This window comes from Lissotriton helveticus, chromosome 2_1 (assembly GCF_964261635.1).
Source record: "Lissotriton helveticus chromosome 2_1, aLisHel1.1, whole genome shotgun sequence".
In the NCBI taxonomy this organism is placed as follows: domain Eukaryota; kingdom Metazoa; phylum Chordata; class Amphibia; order Caudata; family Salamandridae; genus Lissotriton; species Lissotriton helveticus.
In genome coordinates, this window is record NC_136059.1 from 766,603,824 (window position 1) to 766,626,930 (window position 23,107).

Here is a 23,107-nt window from a genome sequence, read left to right on the forward strand (position 1 = left end):
TGAGAGTGACCACAACCCCTTATGTGTGACTCACAAATGGTGGCCTGCTGAGTTAAACCCTATCTGCCCGAATGAATTAGTTCCTCCGCCCATTATCCCTGAGAACAATATGCGCAGGTTAAGATGGGACACTGTAGCGAGAAATCAGCAGGCTATTGACATTATTAACAGTGAAACTGATCTAGCCATTCTTGCCATGGAACTAGCTAATGCCTCTCCTAAGGATCTGGGGAAAGTGGTTAAAATACATGATAGCCTCTTTGCTAAGATCAAAGTGCACTTTTTAAGACCTGACAAGCACAAGGGGGCTACCACTCGTAAAGATGCTAAATGGTATAATTCTGATTGTAGGAAGGCAAGACTTGACCTTGGCCGGGCAAGCAAGAAGCGAGACTGTGTGTCTGTTCCTCTAGCCAGGAAGGAGTACAAAGTATGCATTGCTAAAGCTAAGAGGGATTGGGACGAACAACACTGGTGCAAACTGAAAAAGGCCAGTGACAGGAAGGATTCCAGAGCATTCTGGAATATTGTAAAATGGGGTTCTGAGAGAGCTGAAGAGTCTCCAAGTAATAACGTCTCACAGGAAGCATGGGTTAAATTCTTTAGTTCGCAATACACTCTTAATACCCGGGTCTCAGATGAGGACAGTATTGTTATGAAGTTTTTTGAAGGCAATAATTTTAATTTCAAAGAGATTATGTCTGCTATTTGTGCAGTAAAATGTGGGCGAGCTCCAGGTCAAGATGGAGTGCCCGCTGATATATTTTTAAACGATAGTGAACGCTGGTGCAAATATATACATTTGCTTATTAATTCTATTGCTCAGGGAGCAGATGTCCCAGATTCATGGAGGGGTGCAGTTATTATCCCCGTGTACAAGAAGGGGGACCGTGCTCAGCCCTGTAACTATAGGCCTATTAGCCTCATTGATACTGTACAAAAAATTGTGGGTCGTGTGGTGGTCAATAGGCTTCTCGACTGGGCTGAGGATTTTAGTATCCTATCTCCATTCCAAGCAGGTTTTAGAAGGGCAACAAGCACGATTGACCAAGTGTTCCGTTTCCAATTGTTACAGTGGAAAACCGTGGTTTTGGGGGGGTGCAGCCTGTACGCGGCATTTGTCGACTTGCGGGCTGCATTCGACCTGGTCCCGCGTGCGAAACTGTGGCAAGTCTTGCATAGTCTGGGGGTCTCTGATGAGTTACTAACTATGATACTGCGCCTCCACGAGTCTAACTATGCAAAAATTCAGTGGGGCGGCCACGGGATGGTCACTCCTGATTTCCGTGTTGAAAAAGGGGTCAGACAAGGGTGCTCAATGGCTCCTACTCTATTTACTTTGTTCATAAACGGTGTAGTTTCACGATTGGTAACTGCGAACGTGGATGCTCCTTCTCTTGCAGGCCTAAAAGTCCCCATACTAATGTTCGCGGACGACACGCTGATTTTATCAAAAACCCCTAGTGGCCTACAGCGTGCTCTGACAATTTTTGAGAACTTCTGTGGGGAACATGGACTGGAGGTGAACACTACGAAAACTAAATTAATGAGCTTTAAGCCGCAGCGTAGCTTTAAGTCCAAAATTATGATGAGCGGCGGGCCTTTAGAGTTAGTTAAATCATTCACTTACCTAGGTATCCAAATAGCTGATGACCACAGGTGGAACCAGCATATAAAAATTGCTATTTTGCGACACAAACAAATAGCTGGCACAATTAATTCTGAACACAGGAAGTCGCTAACTAAACCTGTTAAACCAGCCCTATTGGTATATGAAGCAAAGGCTATTGGGTCTGCACTTTATGGCGCAGAAATGTGGGGCTTTGAAAATCTTACATTTTTGCAAGCCTCTGAAAATAAATTTTTAAGAACTCTCACCGGTACACCCAAAAGTACTCCACTGTTGCCCCTCCGATACGACCTAGGAAGGAAACAAATCAAGGACTTGGCCAGATTACGCCCGATCTTATATTGGCGCAGACTCTGGACCACTCCTGAGCTCTCACATTATGCCGCGGGTTTTGTGGATGTCATCAAGGCTGATGGCTTCCACAAGATAAACTGGCTTAAATCTCTGAAAACTATACTGTTTGAGCTAGGGTTAAGTTCTCTATGGCAGGACCCGGCAGGGGCCTTATTCCCTTCTAAGCGTGTTTTAAAAAATATTTTTTGGGAATGGGTTGCTACCAAAACTTTAAATGCTTCAAATTCTGGGTCGATGTCTTTGTATTTCCTTGAGGCTAAAATGTATCCAGTCCTGGAACCATATTGGGATATCATCTCCAAACCAGGTGATAGGAAGCTTTTATTCCAACTGAGAGCTGGTGCACTTCCTATAAAAACATTGACAGCTAAATGGGGTTCAGGTGGTAGTAACACCTGCCCAGCCTGTGGGTTGGGGAGTGAGTCTCTGGGTCATTTTCTGTTTTCATGCAGAACTTATGCTATTCCAAGACGAGTGTGGTTAGCTCCTATGTGCAGGAACCTTGGGACATCATGTAGCTCTGTAGCTATGCGAATTATATGTACGAGTCCAGTTTCTTGGATCCAGATAGCTACAGCAAAGTATCTGGGTTGGGCGTGGACGCTCAGGCAGAGACTGCTAGTTAAATAACTATTCTCTGTCTGATCAATTGGTCCCCATGAATTTGACATTACTGTTTTTTTAATTATTAATGATCATGAATCAAGATAGAGACTGCTAGTAATTAACTATTCTCTGTCTCGATTAACTGATTTTTGCACTTGTATAATTGCTTTTAGACTCCAGCGTTTTACATCTTGGAAATTATCCTTGTCAAATGTTTTAATCTATTTATAACCGAATGTATTTTTATCAGTACTTATAGTGTTGTGTCAATGTGCTTGATTGTAAATTTAATTCGCTTTTTATAACTCTGTGTATACTATGCTTTTATGAGTAATAACTCGAATAAAGCACTTTTTGACTTTGACTTTGTAGTGGCTCAAAGGGAGTGCACAGAATGTAAGTAAGAACCAAGTTCAAGTCCCACTGAGGAATTACGAAGGAAACAGGAGGAAAAAGATGAGTAATGCCCTTAAGGGATCTATTTACAACAGGGGACTTGAAAAGAGAAGGCTGATGAGGAAGCCTAAGGAAGGCTGAAACGGCCGAGAGGTAGGCCTTTAGAGTGTCTAGAGCCTGAGCCCTGCTGGGCCAAGTAAACCTCAGAAAGAAGAGGCGGAGAGGGATCCACAGCCTTTGCTGTGCACCATGCCACAAATTTGTTCCATCTGCAGGCGTATACTGTCTTAGTGAAGGGACGCCTGGCTGCCAAGATAACATCGCAGACTTCGGGAGGCAGGTCAAATGACGTCAGCTGCCACCGCTCAATCGCCACACAAGGAGGTGGAGGCTGGACAAGTTCGGGTAGAGGACCTTCCCCTGCTGCTGTGACAGAAGATCCTCCCAAAGAGGCAGTCGGATGAGAGGATCGATGGCCATGTTGAGCAGCTCGGGATACCAGACTCTTCATGCCCAATCCGGAGCCACAAGAATGACTTGGGCCCAGTCGCGCTTGTTCTTCTTCAGCACTCGGGGCAGAAATGATATGGGCGGAAAGGCGTACAGAAGACCGCAACTCCACTCGCATCGAAAAGCATCGCCTAGCGAGTGCCGCCTTGGATATTCCAATGCACAGAATTGCTGACATTGCACGTTCTCTTCAGTAGCAAATAGATCTAACCAAGGCTCTCCCCACTGCTGAAAGAGACCTTGCACCACCTCCGAGTGATGACTCCATTAGTGATCCATCATGCACCTATGGCCGAGTTCGTCCACCCTGGCGTTCAGTGAACCTGCCAGGTGTTGAACCACCAGGGATATGCCCTGTTTTTCCAGCCATGTTCAGAGGCTGAGGGCCTCTTGACTTAGGGTCCAGGACCCAACCCTGCCCTGTTTGTTGTAGTACCACATGGCGGTGGAGTTGTCCGTGAACACCTGCACTACTCTTCCCCGGACAGATGGAAGGAAAGCTTTGACTGCAACACGGATCGGCCGAAGCTCCAGAAGGTTGATGTGGAGCAAGGACTCTGCCGGAGACCAGAGGCCTCTGATCTCCACCTCTCCCACGTGGCCGCCCTATCCCAGAAGGGATGCATCTTTCACCACAGTGTGCTCTGTTTGGGGAAGGGAAAAGGATCTGCTGTTGACCCAATCCTGGTCCGTTAGCCACCACTGCAATTTCCGTGCAGTTCCCTCCAAGATCTGGACGCAATCGGACAGATTCCCCTGATGCTGCACCCTCTGGAACATCAGGTCCCACTCCAGAGCCGCACATGTCACCTTGCATGATCTAACAGCAGGATGCAGGAGGCCATGAAGCCCAGCAGCCTCAGGGTCATCCTGACCGAAACCCGGGATAGGGGATGAAAGATCGGAATCACAGCCCGAATATCCCGGACTAGTTGTTCGGGAGGATAGACCCGAAACTGCGTCGTGTCCAGAACCGCTCCGATGAAGAGGAGCTTCTGAGAGGGAATCAGGTGTGACTGCAGCACGTTGATGGAAAACCCCAGCAAATGCAGGAGGTCGGCCATAGTCTGGAGGTGGGAGACAACAGCCTGGGGTGAGCCCGCCTTCAACAGCCAGTCGTCAAGATAGGGGAAGACTGGAACCCCTGATCTGCGCAAATGAGCTGCGACCATCGCCAATATTTTCGTAAAACACCCTGAGGGGCGCTTGTAAGGCAAAAGGGGAGCACAGTAAACTGAAAATGCTCATGGTCTACCGTGAACCACAGGTAGCTCCGGTGGGACGGCAGGACGTGGATATGAAAGTAAGCGTCCTGCAACTCCAACGCTACCATCCAGTCTCCAGGGTCTAGGGCAGACAGGACCAGAGCGACATTTTGAACTTCTCCTTCCAGAGGAAGCGGTTGACATTCCTGAGATCCAAGATAGGACGCAGGCCTTTGTCCTTCTTAAGGACCAGAAAGTAGTGGGAATAGCAACCACAAACTACTGCCGGGACAGGAACGCGCTCGTTGGCTTCCTTGGCCAAGAGTGCCAAAACTTCTAGTTGGAGAAGGGCCAAAGGATTCTCCGTCATGAGATAGTACTGAGGAGGCATGGATGGAGGGGCAGTCTCGAAAGGGAGGGAGTTGCCCCTTCGGACTATCTGCAAAACTCACCTGTCCGACAGGATAGTGCATCAGTGGGGGAGGTGATGGCGAATCCTGCTGCCCTCTGGTGGCTCTGAAAGGTCCGACTAGGAGGGTTTGGAGACTGCTGCAGGGGGAGCTGGGGTGGACTGGCCCGCCCGCTGGCCCCCAGAACCAAGGCGGTGGTTCCCACATCCTCGGCCGTGCTGGAGCTGAACAGCTTGCGCCGGGCCTGTGGCTCTGGTGGGAACGTGGTGGGGCACCCCTTCCGTAGCCACAAAAGGGGCGAAAGGCAGACTGCGCAGGGTGGGTGGTGGAGCAGCCCAAAGTCCTGACCGTAGCTCGAGAGTCCTTAAATCGGTCTAGCGTGTTGTCTTCCTTGTTTGCGAAGGCGACGGCCATCAAAGGGCATGTCCATAAGAGTGGATTGGCCATCCCTCGAAAAACCAGTCGACCTCAACCAGGCATAGCGTTGAAGGCCTAGCGACGTGGAAATCGTCCTTCTTAGTAAGTCAGTGGTATCCAGTCCACAGCGGATGGTAAACTTCGCTGCGTCTCTCCCTCGGTGACTGCACGGGAGAGCACGGCCCAGGTCTCCTCCGGCCACTGTGGCAGCATATGTACTACCGTATCCCACACAGAGTGGGTGTAACGACCCAACAGACATGCAGTGTTTACCGACCGAAGTCCCAAGCTGGAGGAAGAAAACATCTCTTCCCAAGGTGGTCCAGCTTTTTGGATTTCCTATCGTGTGGTGCGTTAGGGAATGCGCCTTTGGCCACGGAGGCTTGGACCACCAGGGTCTCAGGGGTGGGGTGCTGGGAGAGGAAAGTGGGGTCGCCCGGGGCCGGGGGGTGGCGTCGAGCAATCATCCTATTACCAGGAGCCCAAAAGGACCTCTGTGAGGGCTTCATTAAACAGCAGCAGGGACGCTGAAGAGCTTGCTGCCGGTTGAAGCCCCTCCATCAGGAGGTTAGTCCTGACAGCCACCGTAGGTAGCTCAACGTGGAGAGTCTCGGCTGCCCTACGCAACACCACTGCGTATGACGCTCCCTCCTCCAAAGCCATGGTAGGAGGAGACAGCATGCCAAGGTCTGAAGAGGTATCCAGACCACTGGCTTCCCCCAGGTCCTCTTGCCAGTCCGGGTCAAAAACCAGCTGGACGGTTAAAGGGTCCCCAGACCCCTCCCAGTCCTCCTCATCTACTTCTGGCTGCCAATCTGGTCTCAAAGAGCCAGGGTAGAACAGGGGCATAAAAGTACCCATCGGCGTCGGATCTGGGCTTGGTCAACGCCGGTCCTGCTGCATGTTTACCTCAAGGTGGAGGCCGGGATCGACATAGCAGGGGACACTGTCGACGCCGGTTGCGCACGTGGTGCCGGTGGAGTCCGCGCCGGTGGAGGTGTTACAAGGTAGTCCAGTGCCGATCCGGATCCAGGCCTGGATCTAAGGGGACCCTGCTGTGCAGAGGCCAGAGCTGCCGGCGTCAAAGGGCCAGGGTCGAGTCCATGGGGCCCGAAGGCGCGCCGACGGAGTCGAGCTGCCCAAAGATGGTATGCATCGCTTCGTAGAAAGCTCGAAGCTGGGCTGGGGTCGCTCCCGGTCCCGGGAAGGGAGGGAAGCCCGGAGCCGACCATGGGAGCTCTGCACACGGAGCCACTGGAGGTGCACCACTCACATCTCTCGTCGCGTCGGCCGACGGACGGGGAGAAGTCGAAGAGAGGCAATGCTTCTTCGACTTCTTCTTGTGCTTCGACTTACCTGAGGAGTGCGAAGACTTGGAAGAAGAATGGTGTTGGCTCCGCAACCGGTCCCTCGACCTCCTACGACACCGGGACCTTGAACGGCGAGGAGCCGACTGCTGGGCTTCGAGTAGCTTTCAGGATCACTCCCTCAAAGACTTCGGGGCCATGGTCAGGGAGTCGGAGCACGACTTGGGGTCGTGGTCGAACTCCAGGCAGTAGAGGCACACACGGTGCGGATCCATCACCGACATCAGTCGGTTACAGGAGCCGCAAGCCTTAAAGCCGGGCAGCCCTCGAGCACCAGGAGTCGATGGACTCAAAAAAGAAAGTTGACAAAAGTCGAGAAAAGGCAGTCAAAAAGTGACTGGAGGTACCGCTCTCTCCAGATCTGCGCTTGCTGGCGCGGAAAAAGAAAGAACTGATGTCAGTGCGCGAGGGCGGCATCTAAGTAGCTACCGCGACGGCGTCCCGGCAACCAAAGCGCCGATGACTAACGCAGAGTCATCCAACGCCACCTTCCGAAATGCAGGGCTGCAGCTGCACCAAAAACTTTCTGGATCCAGTCTGACCAAATATTCGAAAAAATTTACAAAAAAAGATAAAATGTAATTACGTTTGTACTGAGTGCTGATTACATGGCCAAATAAGAACAGCCACAGACTTATACTAGTCAATGGGAAGCATAAATGGCTTCTAATTACCCCAATCTACATTTGTTTAATAAAATCCCGTCCAAAGTAGAGAGAACCCAATTCAAATATGACTCAGGACCCATATTGGATTGTATCATGCCATTAGATTACATGGCATCGCAACATTAGATGATTCGATTAGCTCCACAACCTTCCCTTTCCTGCGATCTTAGGGCCAAAAAATTTGCTCTAATCCACGTCTGTATTCGAGGTATAGACTCCTGGGATCAAAAACGATTAGGGTTTCCTTAACTTGGTGCTAATCTGTTCAATATAGAGAAGCCCTTGAATTCAGAGTCCTGAGTCACAGGACAGACCGTCCTCAATAATCTCCCTGTCGAAAGTGGCCTGCGGATTTAACCATATTGAGCACTATAACAGTAAGGGGTCAGATTAATATGATCCTCAACAAAGGAGAGTCCCATCTACTCAGACCAGGCAAACCTAACATACGCCTGCATACTCTATTTTCCTCAGGTTAAAGAAATCTCACACTTTTATAACCAAACATCAGAAAAGATTGTTAGAACTGGAAACACTTTCTTTCATACACTCCTAACAAGGGTGAGATAGGTTTCCTTCCAATGGTTGAAGCCAAAAGCATTTACAAATTTCAGATTCTTGTCCGGCATGGCACGCAAGTGCCCCAAGAATCAAAAAAGATTCCCTGATAAGAAAACTTGTGGGTTTTTAGATCTTGGTTTACCATGGATGATCAAGCAACAAGACTTGAGATTACTTGGACAAAAGGCTATAACAAAGGTTTTAGTAAGGTTAATCTCAAGATCAACTTGGCCCATAAAATTAACCAATGCTTCCAACAAAAGCTTGAGCCCATTAGACGTTCTAGCAACCAACACAGCATCGTCAGCCTACAGAAGAACCAGAACTCTTTTATTTTTAACTTTGGGCAGTTCCTTACCATTCGTAAACATATTAGTTTTCAGTCCCTTAATAAATAGTACAAATAACACAGGTGCAAGGATGCAGCCCACAAAACAGTGAGAACTACTCAGTACATTCACCCCCAGTCCAGTATCTGACAGTAGCTGAGAGGTTAAAAAGCCAGCGTTGTAGAACGGCAACAATGCCTTCCTCCACCCCCAACTGTACTAATATGACCCACAGCTTAGATCTGACAATACTGTCAAATGCGAAGAAGTGATCCATAAAGGACAGGTACACGGAACTGCACTTAGCAACCGTATACTTGCTGATTAAAAGATAGAGGTTTAAACACCGTTCCACAATACCTAGCCATGACCTGAACCCATACTGCCCCCTTGAAATGATATTGTTGTCCTGCATCCACGTAGTAAACCTATCCAGGATCATTCTTCTCACAATTTTTACCATGGTGTCTGAGAGAGAAGCCGGATGGTAGCAACAGGGGACAGCACTGTTCCCTTTTTTTAAAACGGGAATGATAATTCCAGTGTGCCATAAGTAGGGAAGGCTGCTCTAACAGCAGTATTTATGAAGTGGTTAACAACTGGGCACACAGATCTACATTTGATTTGTAAAGATCCATAGGGTTCCTATTTGGCACTGGGGCTTTATATCCATGACTGTTATTCACAGCATCAGTAACTCCCTCCAAAGAGGACTGAATGTCAATCTGAAAAGTGGGGGATAAATGATCAATGTTCCCAATACTACACTTTGGAGGATTATAAATCAGACTACAGTGATTAACACATACATCCAGACCTATACGGGAACATATTTGTTTATTCCTGGAAATGGACAGCTTGTTATAGTTGACTTTATGCCAGAACAAGTTAGTAGTTCTGGTCCGACAAGAGGAGACCAAATTGTCCCAGATGTCAAACGGCACATTCCGTTCTCTTTCTCTCAGGGTCTGTTTGTACACCCTCCTACCTTAAGCAATGAGCACCATCTCTCAGGCAGGTGCATGTTTTACATCCTACAATTTTTGTCAAACCAGCATGACTGATTGTCGCCCCTTAACCTCAGTGGCCTCATGAAGGCATCCCTTATAATTGTGTCCAGTTTAACAAAGTCCTCAATACCCAGAGGGACCCCCTGCCCAGAATCAAGACAGCTAAGCATTAACACTAAATGCTGGCCACATACATTATGAAGTAACTCGGCCATGTTTGCTGAACGCCAAACTAGTTTTCTCCCATTATTTATGGTGGGAACATTACACAATTCCACTCTTATTTCCTTCCTCACCACCAGCCCTCACAGTTTAGCGTTAAAGTCCCCCAAACTATCAAATTTAGCTCTTGACTCTGACTAGCACATATACATTCAAGTTCCCCTATAAAAATAAAAAGTAAACCAAAATTCAGAGTATTCCATAATGGAAAAATTATCAGTATAAATTAAAATTTCTTGCAAAACACACCTTAGAGGCTAAGAGTTATGTGCAATGGGAAGTATACAGCAATACATAGAGGTTTTAAACAAGGCAGTAAATCCGGCCTATCTGCCTTGGAGGGCCTGGCCAGAGAAGAATAACAGATAAAATATTCACAGAAAATGTCAGTAGTGACCTAAGTCTCCGGTAGAAAAACAATATCATGCAAATAAATAAATCCCAGCCAAGTGTCTAACCCTCCTTTTGTGTTAAGACCACCCGTATTCCAACTCAATAGTTGATTTGAATTATGACCTAATGCTGCCATGATACAGAGAACAGCAGAATCATAAGACTCTTGAGGCAAAGATAAGTTATCATTAGCCCCCAACGTAAAGTCATCTCATTCAGATGTCGATGTCACAGGAATAGGAACTGAGTCGGTGTGCAACCCCAACTTACATGACAATGTCAAACACCTTGCTCTCCCTCAACCAAACTGGATTTAGAATGCAGGCCGGCACCACGGATAATCTGGTAGCCATAAGGATGCTTGCCACTAGAGAATTACAGAAAGAGGAAGAGCTGTTTTGCTGCTTCATAGACTACAGTAAAGCTTTTGACCCAGTCAACCGTCGCTTACTGTGGTCCAAACTTACAGCTTGGAAAATACAAGAGCAATTATTACAAGGCATCATGCTGCTCTATTCCAACACATGGGCTAGAGTAAAACTAGGACGCACCACGGTTTCGGAAAAAATCAACAAGGAACATGGGGTCAAACAAGGGGGATATTAGCACCTACCATTTTAAATCTGTACATGTGCGATTTGGTACCTACATTAAACAATAGTCACTATCCTAAACTGGCTAATCAACACATCTCTTCCCTGCTGTATGCATATGACGTCGTCCTGCTCAGCCAAACGCCAGTAGGGCTTCAAAGACTGTTAGATGTCTTAGACACGCATTGCCTGGCTAAATGAGATTCCGATCAACTATGAAAAAAACTATTTTGTTATCTTTGGTCAGACAAAGAAAAAACAATATCAATGGCATCTTGACAACCATTGCCTGACCATCACGAACCAATACAAATAGTTGGGCTGCCGGTTAGAAAACAAAGGAGGTCACTTATTGCACTTGAACTCACTAAAATCAAAACTAGCTTTGCTGCAAGGTGCTTTCCAAACAATAGTTAAGAGCACAAACAAGTTATCTTTAAAAGGCACTGCTGAAAATAGTCTCTGCCAAATTAGTGCCAACATTGTCATACGGGTCAGAGGCCTGCCCGTGAAAACTGGGGGCTTTTCTAAACAGGACACAGAGCACAGTGTCCAGGTCTATATTTCAATTACCAGGCAATAACTTGCCAGCTCAAATTAAGATTAAATTTGCATTACAGGATCAACTGCTTGTACAGATGGCCTGCATTATAAAATATCTGCATTCCACAAGGTCTGCTGAGCAAGGATCAGTGAAAGATCTTATCTGACTGGAAGATGCATATTCTGACTGTGCAAATCATTCAAACGCCTGGTCGCACGCCCTCGCCTAAGCATTAGTGCAAACTTGCTCAAGGGAGCTGTGGAACTTAAAATTACCACACCTTCAGTTTAAAACAGCCCTGAACAGAAAGGTAAAAATGACATCTCTTAAATCTGATCAAAGAGCATTTGGTAGAAGAGAACATGCCTACTTGGTCCTTAGCAGCTATGACAGAAAAGGGCCACAAAAATACATCAACGAAACATTCTCCTCCTATTATAAAATGAAATTCCTGCGCTTCAGATGGGCTCTTTGGCGTCCTTAGACATATGGCCACCATGGGCGGTTAAACCAGGGTCGAGAATATACTGTCTATTCCAGGAGTCAATAACTCACTTGCTCCGTATATGCCCTACATTCATGGAAGACCGCAGAAGATTGCTTAGGCTCCTATGGGATAAGGAGGGGACACAGAAATTACCATCCGCTGTCAGCTTCCTACTGAATAATGAGCAGCCGCAAGTGATCACCAAACTGGTAAAATATTTGGGGAGCGCGGAGAAGCAAATAGGAATAAATTCAGAACCTCAAAACGAAGAAGGGAAGGAACTTTGAACCTTAGTAGCCTTAACAAATTACCTTTAAATAGACGGATAGCACTGCTTTTTTAACCAAAGACTAACGTATTAAGTCACTAGTTGTTTATCGAATTGTATTTTAAACATTTTTACCACTAAGGAAACCTGCGGACGAACTATGGGTTACCTGTTAAGTTATTGACACTTACGAAAAACCATGACAAAAGCTATCATTTTAATTTACTTGGAATTAATGCACTTTGACAGACTTCATTGTCTAAATAAAGTATTTTTGAATTTGATTTGATACATGACTCTGCCTGTGACACAATCACCGGCTGACAGTCATTATTAGGTACAGACTGTATATTGATTTTGTACAAGAATCATGTTATGCATAGGAGAAGGGAGCACATCACAGAGATTTTGAAGAGGTCCGTGCAATCTACAAAAGTGGCCTAAGGGGAAAACGTTTAGCTCCTTAGTCACAAGTAAGTAAGTTCCACTGGGTTTGCATTTATTTCTGCACCCATAAATGCTACATAGAGGGAATTTCTGAGGAGAGGGTGGTTAGTGAAGTGTAATGCCAATGGGATGCGTTTCCACAGTCACACCTTAGCGAGTATTCACTAATGTTGGTAATACCTCTGCCAAACATTTCCGTATTTCCAAACTTACACCTGAATGAACCAGTCCGGAGAACTCTACAATTTTTGAAGAAAGAATAAAGGAAAGGGAAGATATCGCATCAGAAGTATTTTCCATGTGTTGAAAGATGTGCTGCATCAAAAATCTCTCAACCTTGTGTGCAAAAATTACTTCCACATGGTTATATAACACAGACGTACACCAGAACAGTAATGTATGTGGTACTTTTGTCCCCCTCCCCCACTGACGTGAATGGAAACTGTATAGTTGTAAAATCCCACAATTTGCAGGCATAAGCCTAATGTGGTTCCTCCATTAGGGCGGAGGAGCATCGTCCCTCTACTGCGAATGCAGCAAACATGAAAAATAAAATGGTAATAAAACTATTTATTAAAATTTTAATTTTCATGCCAGCAATCGAGTTTGGTATATACCAAGGTTTGGGCCCAGTTTCTGAACTGGCTTGGACCACTGGACTATGCAAAGCGAAAAAAGGAGCCAGACAGATTTATTTAGCTACTTATAGTTCCAAACAGCACATTAATTCTGAATGGTTCTCTATTTTATTTTAGCTTTTCATATTTTTTAGAAAACATTTGAATACTTAAAGTATGTCATCAAGTAAACAGTCGTCAGACAGTGAAAATATACATGCAAAAAATGACAATTGTGCAAAAATATATACAAGTGCTATACACAATCGACAATTAGATACTATACAGTGGCACAAATAACACCAAGCAATATTAACTTAAAACATTAGAAACCAGTCCTTTCTATTGGATACAAAAAGACAAGCGGACCTCTGGTCAAAGAGAACTGCCTGACTGTCTGGCTGAGCCAAGGATATGGAAAGACCAAATTAAATTAACAGGGTTACAACGCAAGGAAAAGCGCGATATAAATGTCAATCGTCCTTGCGGCACCCAAATTCTTTCTCCGAGGCTCAGTGTCAACGCGTTTCGAACCTCAACGCTAGTAAGGGTTCTCCTCAGGACACGGACAACCGAGTTTGAGCAGGGGCGGCTCCTCCAAATGGGTGGAGGAGCGTCGCCCCACTGCCTATTATAAATACCACTTTATGTTTCTGCTTCTCGCACTGAGAGAAAGCAGAAGAAAAGTTTGGTTGGGGGCGGGCGGTCCTGCAATAGGGCAGGGGAGGAGTGACTTACCCAATGTTGCGGGCCCTGACTGTTAGGGCCGACCAAACCAGTCATGCGCACTCTCCATGCAGCCTACATGGAAAGAATGGCCTCCCCAAAGATGCCTGTGCGGTCGGCGTCCCAGCCAAACACAAAGCTGCCATTGCAGCGTTGTGACTGGCTTAGGGGAGGAAGGCGGCCTGATTCCTGTTCTTGCACAGGCAGGAAAGCAGGAGCCAGAGCCGTAGCCTGGAAAACGATGGACCCGGGAAATGTAATGTTTTTTTAATTAATATTTAACCCCGGCCTCCCTGCGTGACTCCCTCCCCGCACAACCACTTGCCCTTACCCACCCATCACCCCCCACCCGTGAGCCATGCTGGCCACGACTGAGTTTGAGGGCGGGACCATTGTTGCTGATTGACAGCAGGGAGGTGCGGTGTGCAGTGCAATTCAGTTTAAAGGGCACAAGTCACTTTGGCCTGCTGTTTTGCCATGGCCTATGTGACATGCACACTTTAAACCTCTCCAACCCAAGCTGTCTTAGACAGCTGGGTGGAGAGCAGGCACAGGCCCCCAGACCTGAGGGAGCATCGAGCTGGTCCGCTCCAGCTAATACTGGTGCTTCTCTCACACTGCCTGAGCAGCATGAGAACACCGTCTGGATAGGCAGAGGCGAGTTGGCTGTGCTGGAGCCACGAACTGCCAAGATGGAGAGGAGCAGCGAGGCAGTGGGTAAGTAAATGTATTCATTTTTTAACTCGCTGACAGGCACTGTGCGAAACTTGCAGTGCATTCAGCCTCAGCAACTCCAGAGCTCTCAATCGTGTCCAGTTATACACACAGTTTAAAATAGACCACCATTCAAGAGCTTTGGTGTTGAGCCTGAGGGCACTGCTGATTTTTGTCAGTGCGTGCCAGAGGGTCAGATATTCGCCGCACCAGTTTTATGTGTTGGTACCACTGCTCGCCGCAGCACTCGGAGGTGTAAAACCATCTCAAGCGTCAGATCACTGGAGCTGAGGGTGACTCGTGAAATCAGCAGGAACAAATACGGAAAATAACGCAGTTCCCTAGCCTTCAAGCCGCCTGCCATGGCAGGTTAAACTGTAGCAGACTTCACATAAAACAATGGCGCCGTGTTCTTCCTTCAATACTTTTAAGGACTCTCCGCTAACAACCACTCCGCTCAAGCACAGCCCCTGTATGTGGCACACACGGCACCAAGAAGCAGAACTGGTCGCATTAAGTTTTGCTTATTACTACTAACTCTACCTGCCACAAAGCACTGGCCTTAATAAAAGGATATTCGTTTTTTTTTTAACAATTAGGTCGCTCTCTTACTTTGCACCTGCTGCAGGCATTGCAATTACTTTTCTGTGGGGGGCGCAAATACCCAGAATGTTCCTGGGGATGATACTTAATAGATTAAGATGAAAGAGCATGGGAACAGAAAGATTTATAACTTGGTTCGAGTGTCAGAACACAAAAAGAAAAGCAGTATATAGTGTGATATGAGAGCAAGAATGGTGGAAACACTGCAGTAAGAAGATTTATACTTACTGGGCAGTCTTTATTACTGTTCACATTTTACAATAGTGAAATATTTCAATGCAATTTTTACCTGTCGTTGATACTCAAGTTCAAGCAAAGATTCAAGGATGTAAGGTTTTTGCATCTCTTGACTATTTCCATCACCGTTTCGTTATCCAGTTCAGTTATATGACGCAAATCCAAGCTGGACAGGTTTTTCAGCTACAAGCAAAACAAAAAAAATACAAGAAATAGTTGGAAAATTGCAATTCATTGAAAGTGAATATAAATCGTTTGCAACATTTTACACAAGCCTCGAAGTTTGTTAAAATGATATTGTCCACTACAGTTTTTCAATCATAATTTACGTTACGTTACCCTATCGAATACATGTACTCTAAAACGTTATTCAATAGTTCAGGGGTTCTATATGCAAATGGCTTTCAGAATGAGAAGTTAAAACGTTTACGTGCACAGATTACCCAACTGACATCTCGCGTCACCTCAAATCCGTCCTTGGGTATATTAATTTTCCTATTACGATTCCGAGCAGGAGCAACATAATTTATTTAATTCCACATTGTATTTACAGAGTGATTGTATGTTTACATCTCTTTATCTAGGGGAAGTGAATAAAGCTGTGTTTGGGCCTACTTAGAAACCTGGTACTGTGAAGAATTTGCAAGAAATCCGACTCTTGCTTAATTACTATAGTTAAACTTTGACCCGTTAAGGTTTGTGCCGATCCATTCCAAAATGGAAAAAGTAATGGGAAATGTAGTAAAATATGCGTCATTGGAATATTTTAACACTGCTAAAGGAATAAGAAATGTCAAAGGCAATAGGTCTGAGTTTATTGTGCAGGCAGCTGGACAGATGGAAGGGCGCCAGTAGGAGCAGAGAGATAGGGCTATAGTTGTAAAGTAGTCCCTCCTGCAGTTTAAAGCAAGCATTCCAGTGGAGGCCCAATACACCCAAACAGCGTGACAGATCCTACCCCCAAGAACTATAAAATAAAACTTATTGATTCATGTCATTTGATTCCACAAGCAGATTTTTTGATCACGCAGTGTAAGTTCTGTATTTGGGTGTAATAACTTTATTCCGGACTACATTGTGCATATTGTAATAAGCAATCCAGGTCCTGTTACCCAAGTCCAGTGAACATAGGCAAAGTTTGTGTGCAGGTGGTTTGGGGGAGAAAGGGCTGGCTGAGAGTCAGGTACAACCAAACCCACTGTACATGGCTGAATGACCTGCCCAGTGTGGGTAGGACTCCAGAAAGCCTGGTTGCAAGGCAGGTGCAAAAGATTCAAGTCGCGGAACCCGCACTATGGTCAGCCCCAACCATGCATAGCTAAAAACCATGCACAGTGGGTTTCAGTCGCATGGATGGTTGAGTGCAGGGCCTGGTTGCAGCCACACCTGGCAGTAAGCAATGGAGGATGGGTGGAAGGACTGGCCAAATCACTTATCTACATGCCATGTACAGTGTGTGTTATAAGCATGGTGGAGTGAACACAAGGCCTGGCGCAGCAGGGATTGGCTGCAGAGGGTTTGGAAAAACTAGGATTCAGATCTCAGATTTCCTCAAGAAAAAACAACTTCCTCTCCAACCAATAAATAGGGGTTCAACCTGTGGAAGGCACTGAATCTGTATTAAATGCAAGCTGGGGTATTCTCAGCATTGGACTTGATTTTTCTACAATTCTAATTTAAAATCTACATCCAAAGACAGAACCTTGGATTAAGGATGACAGCACTGCGAATACTCCTCCTGACTTTAATAATAATCTAAATGGTTGGTAAATCCTTCTCTGTACAAACCTGCAAACTATGCTACACATGACCACACAAACTAGGGACTCTGCAACCACCTAGGATCCAGAAAAGCACAAAAACCATGACAGGTTTGTTAAAACATATTCAATTTACTGAAGTGCATGTAAAATTGTAAAACTACAAATTTGGTAAATGACATAAATCGACTGGAGTGACACAAATTAAGTACCATCAATGCAGGCAGCGTTTCCTTGTTGACCCTGTTTGATTCAAGTAAATAACAATTGTGAAATTGTATCGATAATGGTAATAGACACCACTGTGTAGTTGAAATCGAATTCAATGGTTTTAGCACATAATAATCGTCTCATATACCTACCCTCGCCTTCAATCTCAGCCTGCCTGAATATGCGAATGGTGTATAAGAATTCATTGGATTAATTGTAAACCGTATGACCCTTAAACTCCCAGTTTCCCACGCTTTCCCCTGTCCTCTGTTTTTTATCTACTGAATGTTGTACTCTCTTGGCAGTCATTTGCATTGCATTAGGTTATCTGATTTAATTCCTTCTATTGAATAATTTCAGCATAACAATTAAATAGACAATTTACATGGATTTCCATACGAAACTCATCTGGTGCTGTCACTGCCGTCTGTGCACCCCGCTGTGATCGAGTCACATATTTTAATGCGCCACGCCTTTTTACTTCCACCTTGCAGTGTTTGCGCACAATCTTCAGGTGCTGGAAGCAGGATATTTGGTCTACCTTGGCATGTACTAACTCTCTCCCCTTTTCACTTATTCCACTTGGATTCACTCTAGGGGTTGTATTACAGAAAGCGCCTCAGGGATGAAATGGGTTTGTGCGCCCACTTTGTGCACCCACAAGTCACTTTGGTATTAGTGCATAGGAGGGGTCGCAGACACTTGTGCGACCCCTTTAGTTTCTGCAGCCTTTTCTGTAATTCTGATAGTGGTGGTCAGGGCCGGTCCTAGGATTTGCGAGGCCCTGGGCTAAAAGGCAACGTGCGAGGCCCCCTCTAATTTAGATAAGTGGCCCCTTGCAATGAGACCATTCAGAGACACTGTGGGGGGCCCATTGTCCAGCATTTTTGCGCCCCCACAGTTTTAACTTTTACTCCACAAGCGTTTCTCACACCTTCAGTCCGATAGGTGTGAGAATTGATTGTGGTCTAAAAGTTAAAACTGTGGGGGCGCCAAAATGCTGGACAATGGGAATGGGTCCCCCACAGTGTCTGTGAATGGTCTCCTTGCAATTGAGGGAGCGTCTCCCTCCCCTATGCCTCCAGACAGACACCATCCCTGAGAGGCCTGGGGAGGGGGCCCCTTCCAATTGACCTTAATTGCAAGGCGACACCTTTTTTTAAATAGATCGCATGGGAAACAACAGGACACATCACCAGTGTGTGGCCCCATGCTGGTGGTCTGAGTGCGAGGCCCTGTGCAGCCGCCCACGCTGCCCATGCCTAGTGCCGGCCCTGGTGGTGGTGCCAGGGCTTTATTGGGGGGAAAAAACCCGGGGGTGCTCTAAAATCGGCAGGGCAAACATCAAAGTGGTGTGGCCTATATAAGTAGGGGTGTGGTCTAAATAAAGATAACTAGTGATGATGGTACGTCTGGTGGGTGCACAAGAGCTGGCCGGCGTCCCGTTTGGGGAGAGGGGGGTTTAACAGTGAAGCCGCGGAGACTCAGACCCTAACCTAACCGGGAACCAACCGAATCCTGCCTTTCAGGCCAAATTCTCCTATGCGAGAGATAACAAACCGCAGCGGCAGCCGAATCACAGGTGTCATGTTATCTTATGCAGGGGCCGCCACGCTGCAAGAAATACCAAAACACAGACCCTAAGCAACTCGGCAAGAGGTTTCACATCACAGCCGAGATCAAAAAGTCGATAAGGCACATCGATGTGCATGCTCTCACTGTAGTCCGAGAAAAAAGAAAAAAGAAAACGGACTACCTCTGCGAGGTCCGAAAATAGAGACCGAAAAAAGACCCGTTTCGAGGCCCCCTGAAAATAACTGCCAGTGCTCAGACCCGGACAAACCCGGCCCACTTAAAGCCCTGGGTGGCGCACATGTAGCCCCAGTGTTATCTCAAGGGAGCATTTCCTCATTTGCATGGGGGCATGACCCCATGCAAATGAGGAATCTCTTTGCCTCTACGCCTGAACGGTATTTTGGACGCGGGTTCAAATTCAAAGAAGTGGTCTGGAGGTGCACTGAAAGTGACTCAAGACCCCAATGATCAAATACTTGTCAGCTGGTGATGTTAACTCGAAGCCACAAAACTGAACCACCATATGTATCCATTGGCTAGCTTTTATTGGAATAGTGGCTTAATGAGAATATACTACTTGTTCTGCACACCTCTGGTACTAAATTAACAGCCATCCTATAACAAAAGCCCTAACAGTGAGTAGGAGCTCCTTTTGAAGGTTGCCGCCCGTCAGTAATAGGCATGGTCGCATTTTCTAAAACAGTTATAGTACTGAGACTTCTATACAACTTGTTTAATCATATGCTATATATAAAGAGCTATCGGGGTACAAGTGACTGTGGCAGAGACTCTAGTGGGAACCAGTAACATGAATGGGGCATAACCCAAGCTGATGCACGTAGCTGAAACTGCTGGGTGAGATGCTTCAAAAATATGATATGTGCTACTGGCCAACCATTATTGTCCAATCGATTGTGCTGGTATTACACATCAGTCTGAATTAGGCAATAAACTTACAAATAAGATATACGATTACAAAAATACACATGATACCCTGCTGGAGCAACTGATAACAACTGTTCACTCACAAGAGTGGCACAGCTAATCTGGAGATGGAAACGGACAGAGCCTCCAAGTCATGCCATGCTTCATTAAATACTGACCTTAGGAGAAAAGAGGAAACTCACGATCCTGCTATATAGTGCTGTAAGATAAACTGGTGGAATTCCGCTCTGCAAAATTAAATTTGGGTCAGTGTTCCAGGTGCGGGAAACATCAGACCTGAATTTACCAGCTGGAAAATGTGCCCAGTAAAACTGGATTAGAAAATGGCTGCAGTACAGCCCAGCCCTAGTTCATGGCCCCCACCTGACCCTCTTTCTAAGGCACAGGGACGAAGAGGATGTAAAGCTCTCACCTGCCAGGAAGCATCTTCCCCTTCCCTCCACTTACTCTTTGCACTGGCCTCCTAGCACATACTTAACGCCTACTAAGAGCATATGGTTTATGCGCTAGTTCAATAAAAGGAAATATGTTCGGAAACACAGGATCGTAGCAGAAATACAGGATCGTAGCAGAAATTCCATCCACCCGGAATGTCAGAACATATTTCTTCCCCACTGGTTTTCTGAGCAATAACTATGTGTAATACAAGAGGAGGTTGTAATTGCCAGACCTTGCCTATAAAAGGCAAACATGAAACGCTGTAGTTCTTTTGTTATTCAATTGTTTGCAACATACAATTCACATACCATGTGCACTTAATTTGTCAAATAAATCAAAAAGCATGCACTGCACAATGCTGTGTTGATTTATTGTTTTACTTAAAAATACTAATAAATACCAATAAAAATAGGCAATATCCAGAGCAACCACAGGAAATCAAGTGCTCTCACTACATGTCTCTATTTAGCTTATCAAATGATCCACAACAGCGACTCAAAGCAGGACGTTTGACTCGAAATTACATGACAATCTGAAATTAATTACCTGTCCTACGGGCTCCCACGCTCCAGATTTTGTCGCCCCCCTAGCTCCAGATTTTGTCGCCCCTCACAAAATAAAGCCTTCCTAAGGGGCGACAACCATAAGACCAACTACTGATAACAAGAGAAAATGGTAAATATTTTGGCATCAAAGAGTATTGTGGTTATGGGTTGAAAGAGTCCCTTTCCAAAATCTGACTTTAGAGAGAGAGCGGCCTGTAAAGCACATTGTGGATAGAGGCACAAATATGCAAGAACGCACAATGAACCTCCTTCCATCCTCTTAAAAAGTCCTAGGTCAATGTTTGGGTAACCCAGCACATAATACAGGGGTGCCACCAAACAATTCCAGGTGGAGAATTTCAGGTATGTTTATTAGAAAGTACTCATTATATCTTCTCGGCTGTACATAGACTCGAAGGGGAATCTCAATAATATATCAGGTAAATCTTAAAACTATACAGCAATGCAGCTGGCCCCAACATTCTGACTTGACATAAGAAGACCTTTACAGAATAATGGATATGATTAAGGATGAATACATGGATAACCAACTACACTGCCCAACAACTACTAGACAGTGCACATCATTTTATATAAGCGAAGGAGGACATCATGCACAAAGTCGTAATTTTCACACAGATGCTTTAGCAAAATTTTAAAAACACACATAAAAGTCAATCAAATGAAGTGTTACAGTTCTCTAATCAATATATTCAAAGGTTTTATGGAATGAAATCTGGGATCGATGCCAACATTCACCTCGGCTAATACAACCTTTTAAAAGAAAGAGAAATGCAGATGACAAACAATGCAGCCATGTTTCAGTGAATTTCAGAATATGAATGACTTGGATTTAGGAACACACAAATGGGTGCAAATCAAATCGAAATGTAAATTGCAGTCTTTCATAAATGCAGTCAAATCACAGATGGTATCTCGAATCCAAGATGGGTTCACAGAAAAGGCACCCCATTTAGAAACGCAATAAACACAGTACTTAGGACTCTTGACAGTCTGCTCACACTGTCCCTCTAAAGCATGTTTTAAGGGTGCAAATAATTTCTTGTGTGAATTTTAAACGCACCTCGCTACGGCTAAGCCACCATCTACAAACAACACTGCCCCTCTGCCTTGTAGTACAACCCATTCAATTCCGATTCTCATTTCAGTAGCCAGAAAACGTGGTAAATAAGTCTTGGAGCTTAGAAAATGTAACTTCACACAGAACACACTGGCTTTTCGCCATCCACAGTCAGTTAATGAGTATAGCAGGGTCTCTTGGCCGATAATTTCAAAGGAAAAGCCGCTTTTAAGTGTTATGGAATGGTGCAATAAACTGCACTCCTTTCTTCAGTGCTTATGTAGTGCCGGTGGGTGCAAGTGGGGCCCACAGGCACTCATTTTGGGGTATAGCACATTTTTCCTCACAATGCTTATATGCAGAACAAGAGAGAGAGAGAACATCGAAAAGAGTGGAGAAAGGAGGGAGAAAAAGGGGGGAAATTGTGATAGAGAAAACGGATAAAAAAGAACCTGCAAGAGCAATATAAAGTAGAGGACGAGTCGGTAGCGATTTTAAAAAAAGCATGAGATGGACTCAGGACTATAGAGCCTTGGTGTTAGTGCGATGCTGCTTGGGAGATCGCTAACTAAACAAATCAGTCAATTTAGCTTGAATAGAGCAGCATGTACAACACGGTGCTCTATGAAGCAGAACAGAGTCCTCCTTAGGTTCAGCTGTTTCTGTCCTCAAAATAGAAAGAACGCAGAAAACAGGCTTTAAAGTATCTGAATTATGTTGAACAATTACTCGAAAATAAATTGTATTGAGTGTGCGCAGCTGCAATACCACTGATACTGCATTGAGTGTGTTGCTAAGGAGTACATTCTAGAGGACACATTTATCTCTGCCTTCAGAAGATTAAATATTTCAGTGGAATTCATGTAGCAGGATGGCAGAATCTTGGACACGGTTGACAATGTGCCTATTAGTCAAAAATAATGCAACATTCTGCTCACCCTGCGGCCATGCCAGTAGGAACAACTGCCTGCTGGATTTTTCTAATAGTTAAAGCAGGTTAGCTCACTTATACTAAGCCATTTATTGTACTCTTTTAAATAGTCTTCCAGGTAAAATTCTAAGCCATCATGAAATAGAAACTGTTCAGTTCCAGCAGTTTTTGTTGATCGAACACAATGACCAATATCTCAAAGAGACATTCTTATGTCAATCCATCACTAAACAGTAAACGTCTAAAGTTCTGCCTTTTGTTTCACCATGAATTCCTGAATCAAAATGTTAGGTTTACATTTACAGCAA

At 45.3% G+C, this 23,107-nt stretch overlaps 1 protein-coding gene across 1 annotated transcript in view; it reads right to left on the bottom strand.

The window, feature by feature from the left end:
• The window catches only part of FBXL17 (F-box and leucine rich repeat protein 17), a 2,072,621-nt gene that overhangs the window by 1,347,548 nt on the left and 701,966 nt on the right, over nucleotides 1–23,107 (bottom strand). The window contains exon 6 of the mRNA XM_078675463.1: nucleotides 15,367–15,497. Coding sequence (XP_078531589.1) covers nucleotides 15,367–15,497 — 131 coding nt within the window. The remainder of the gene's footprint in view (nucleotides 1–15,366; nucleotides 15,498–23,107) is intronic.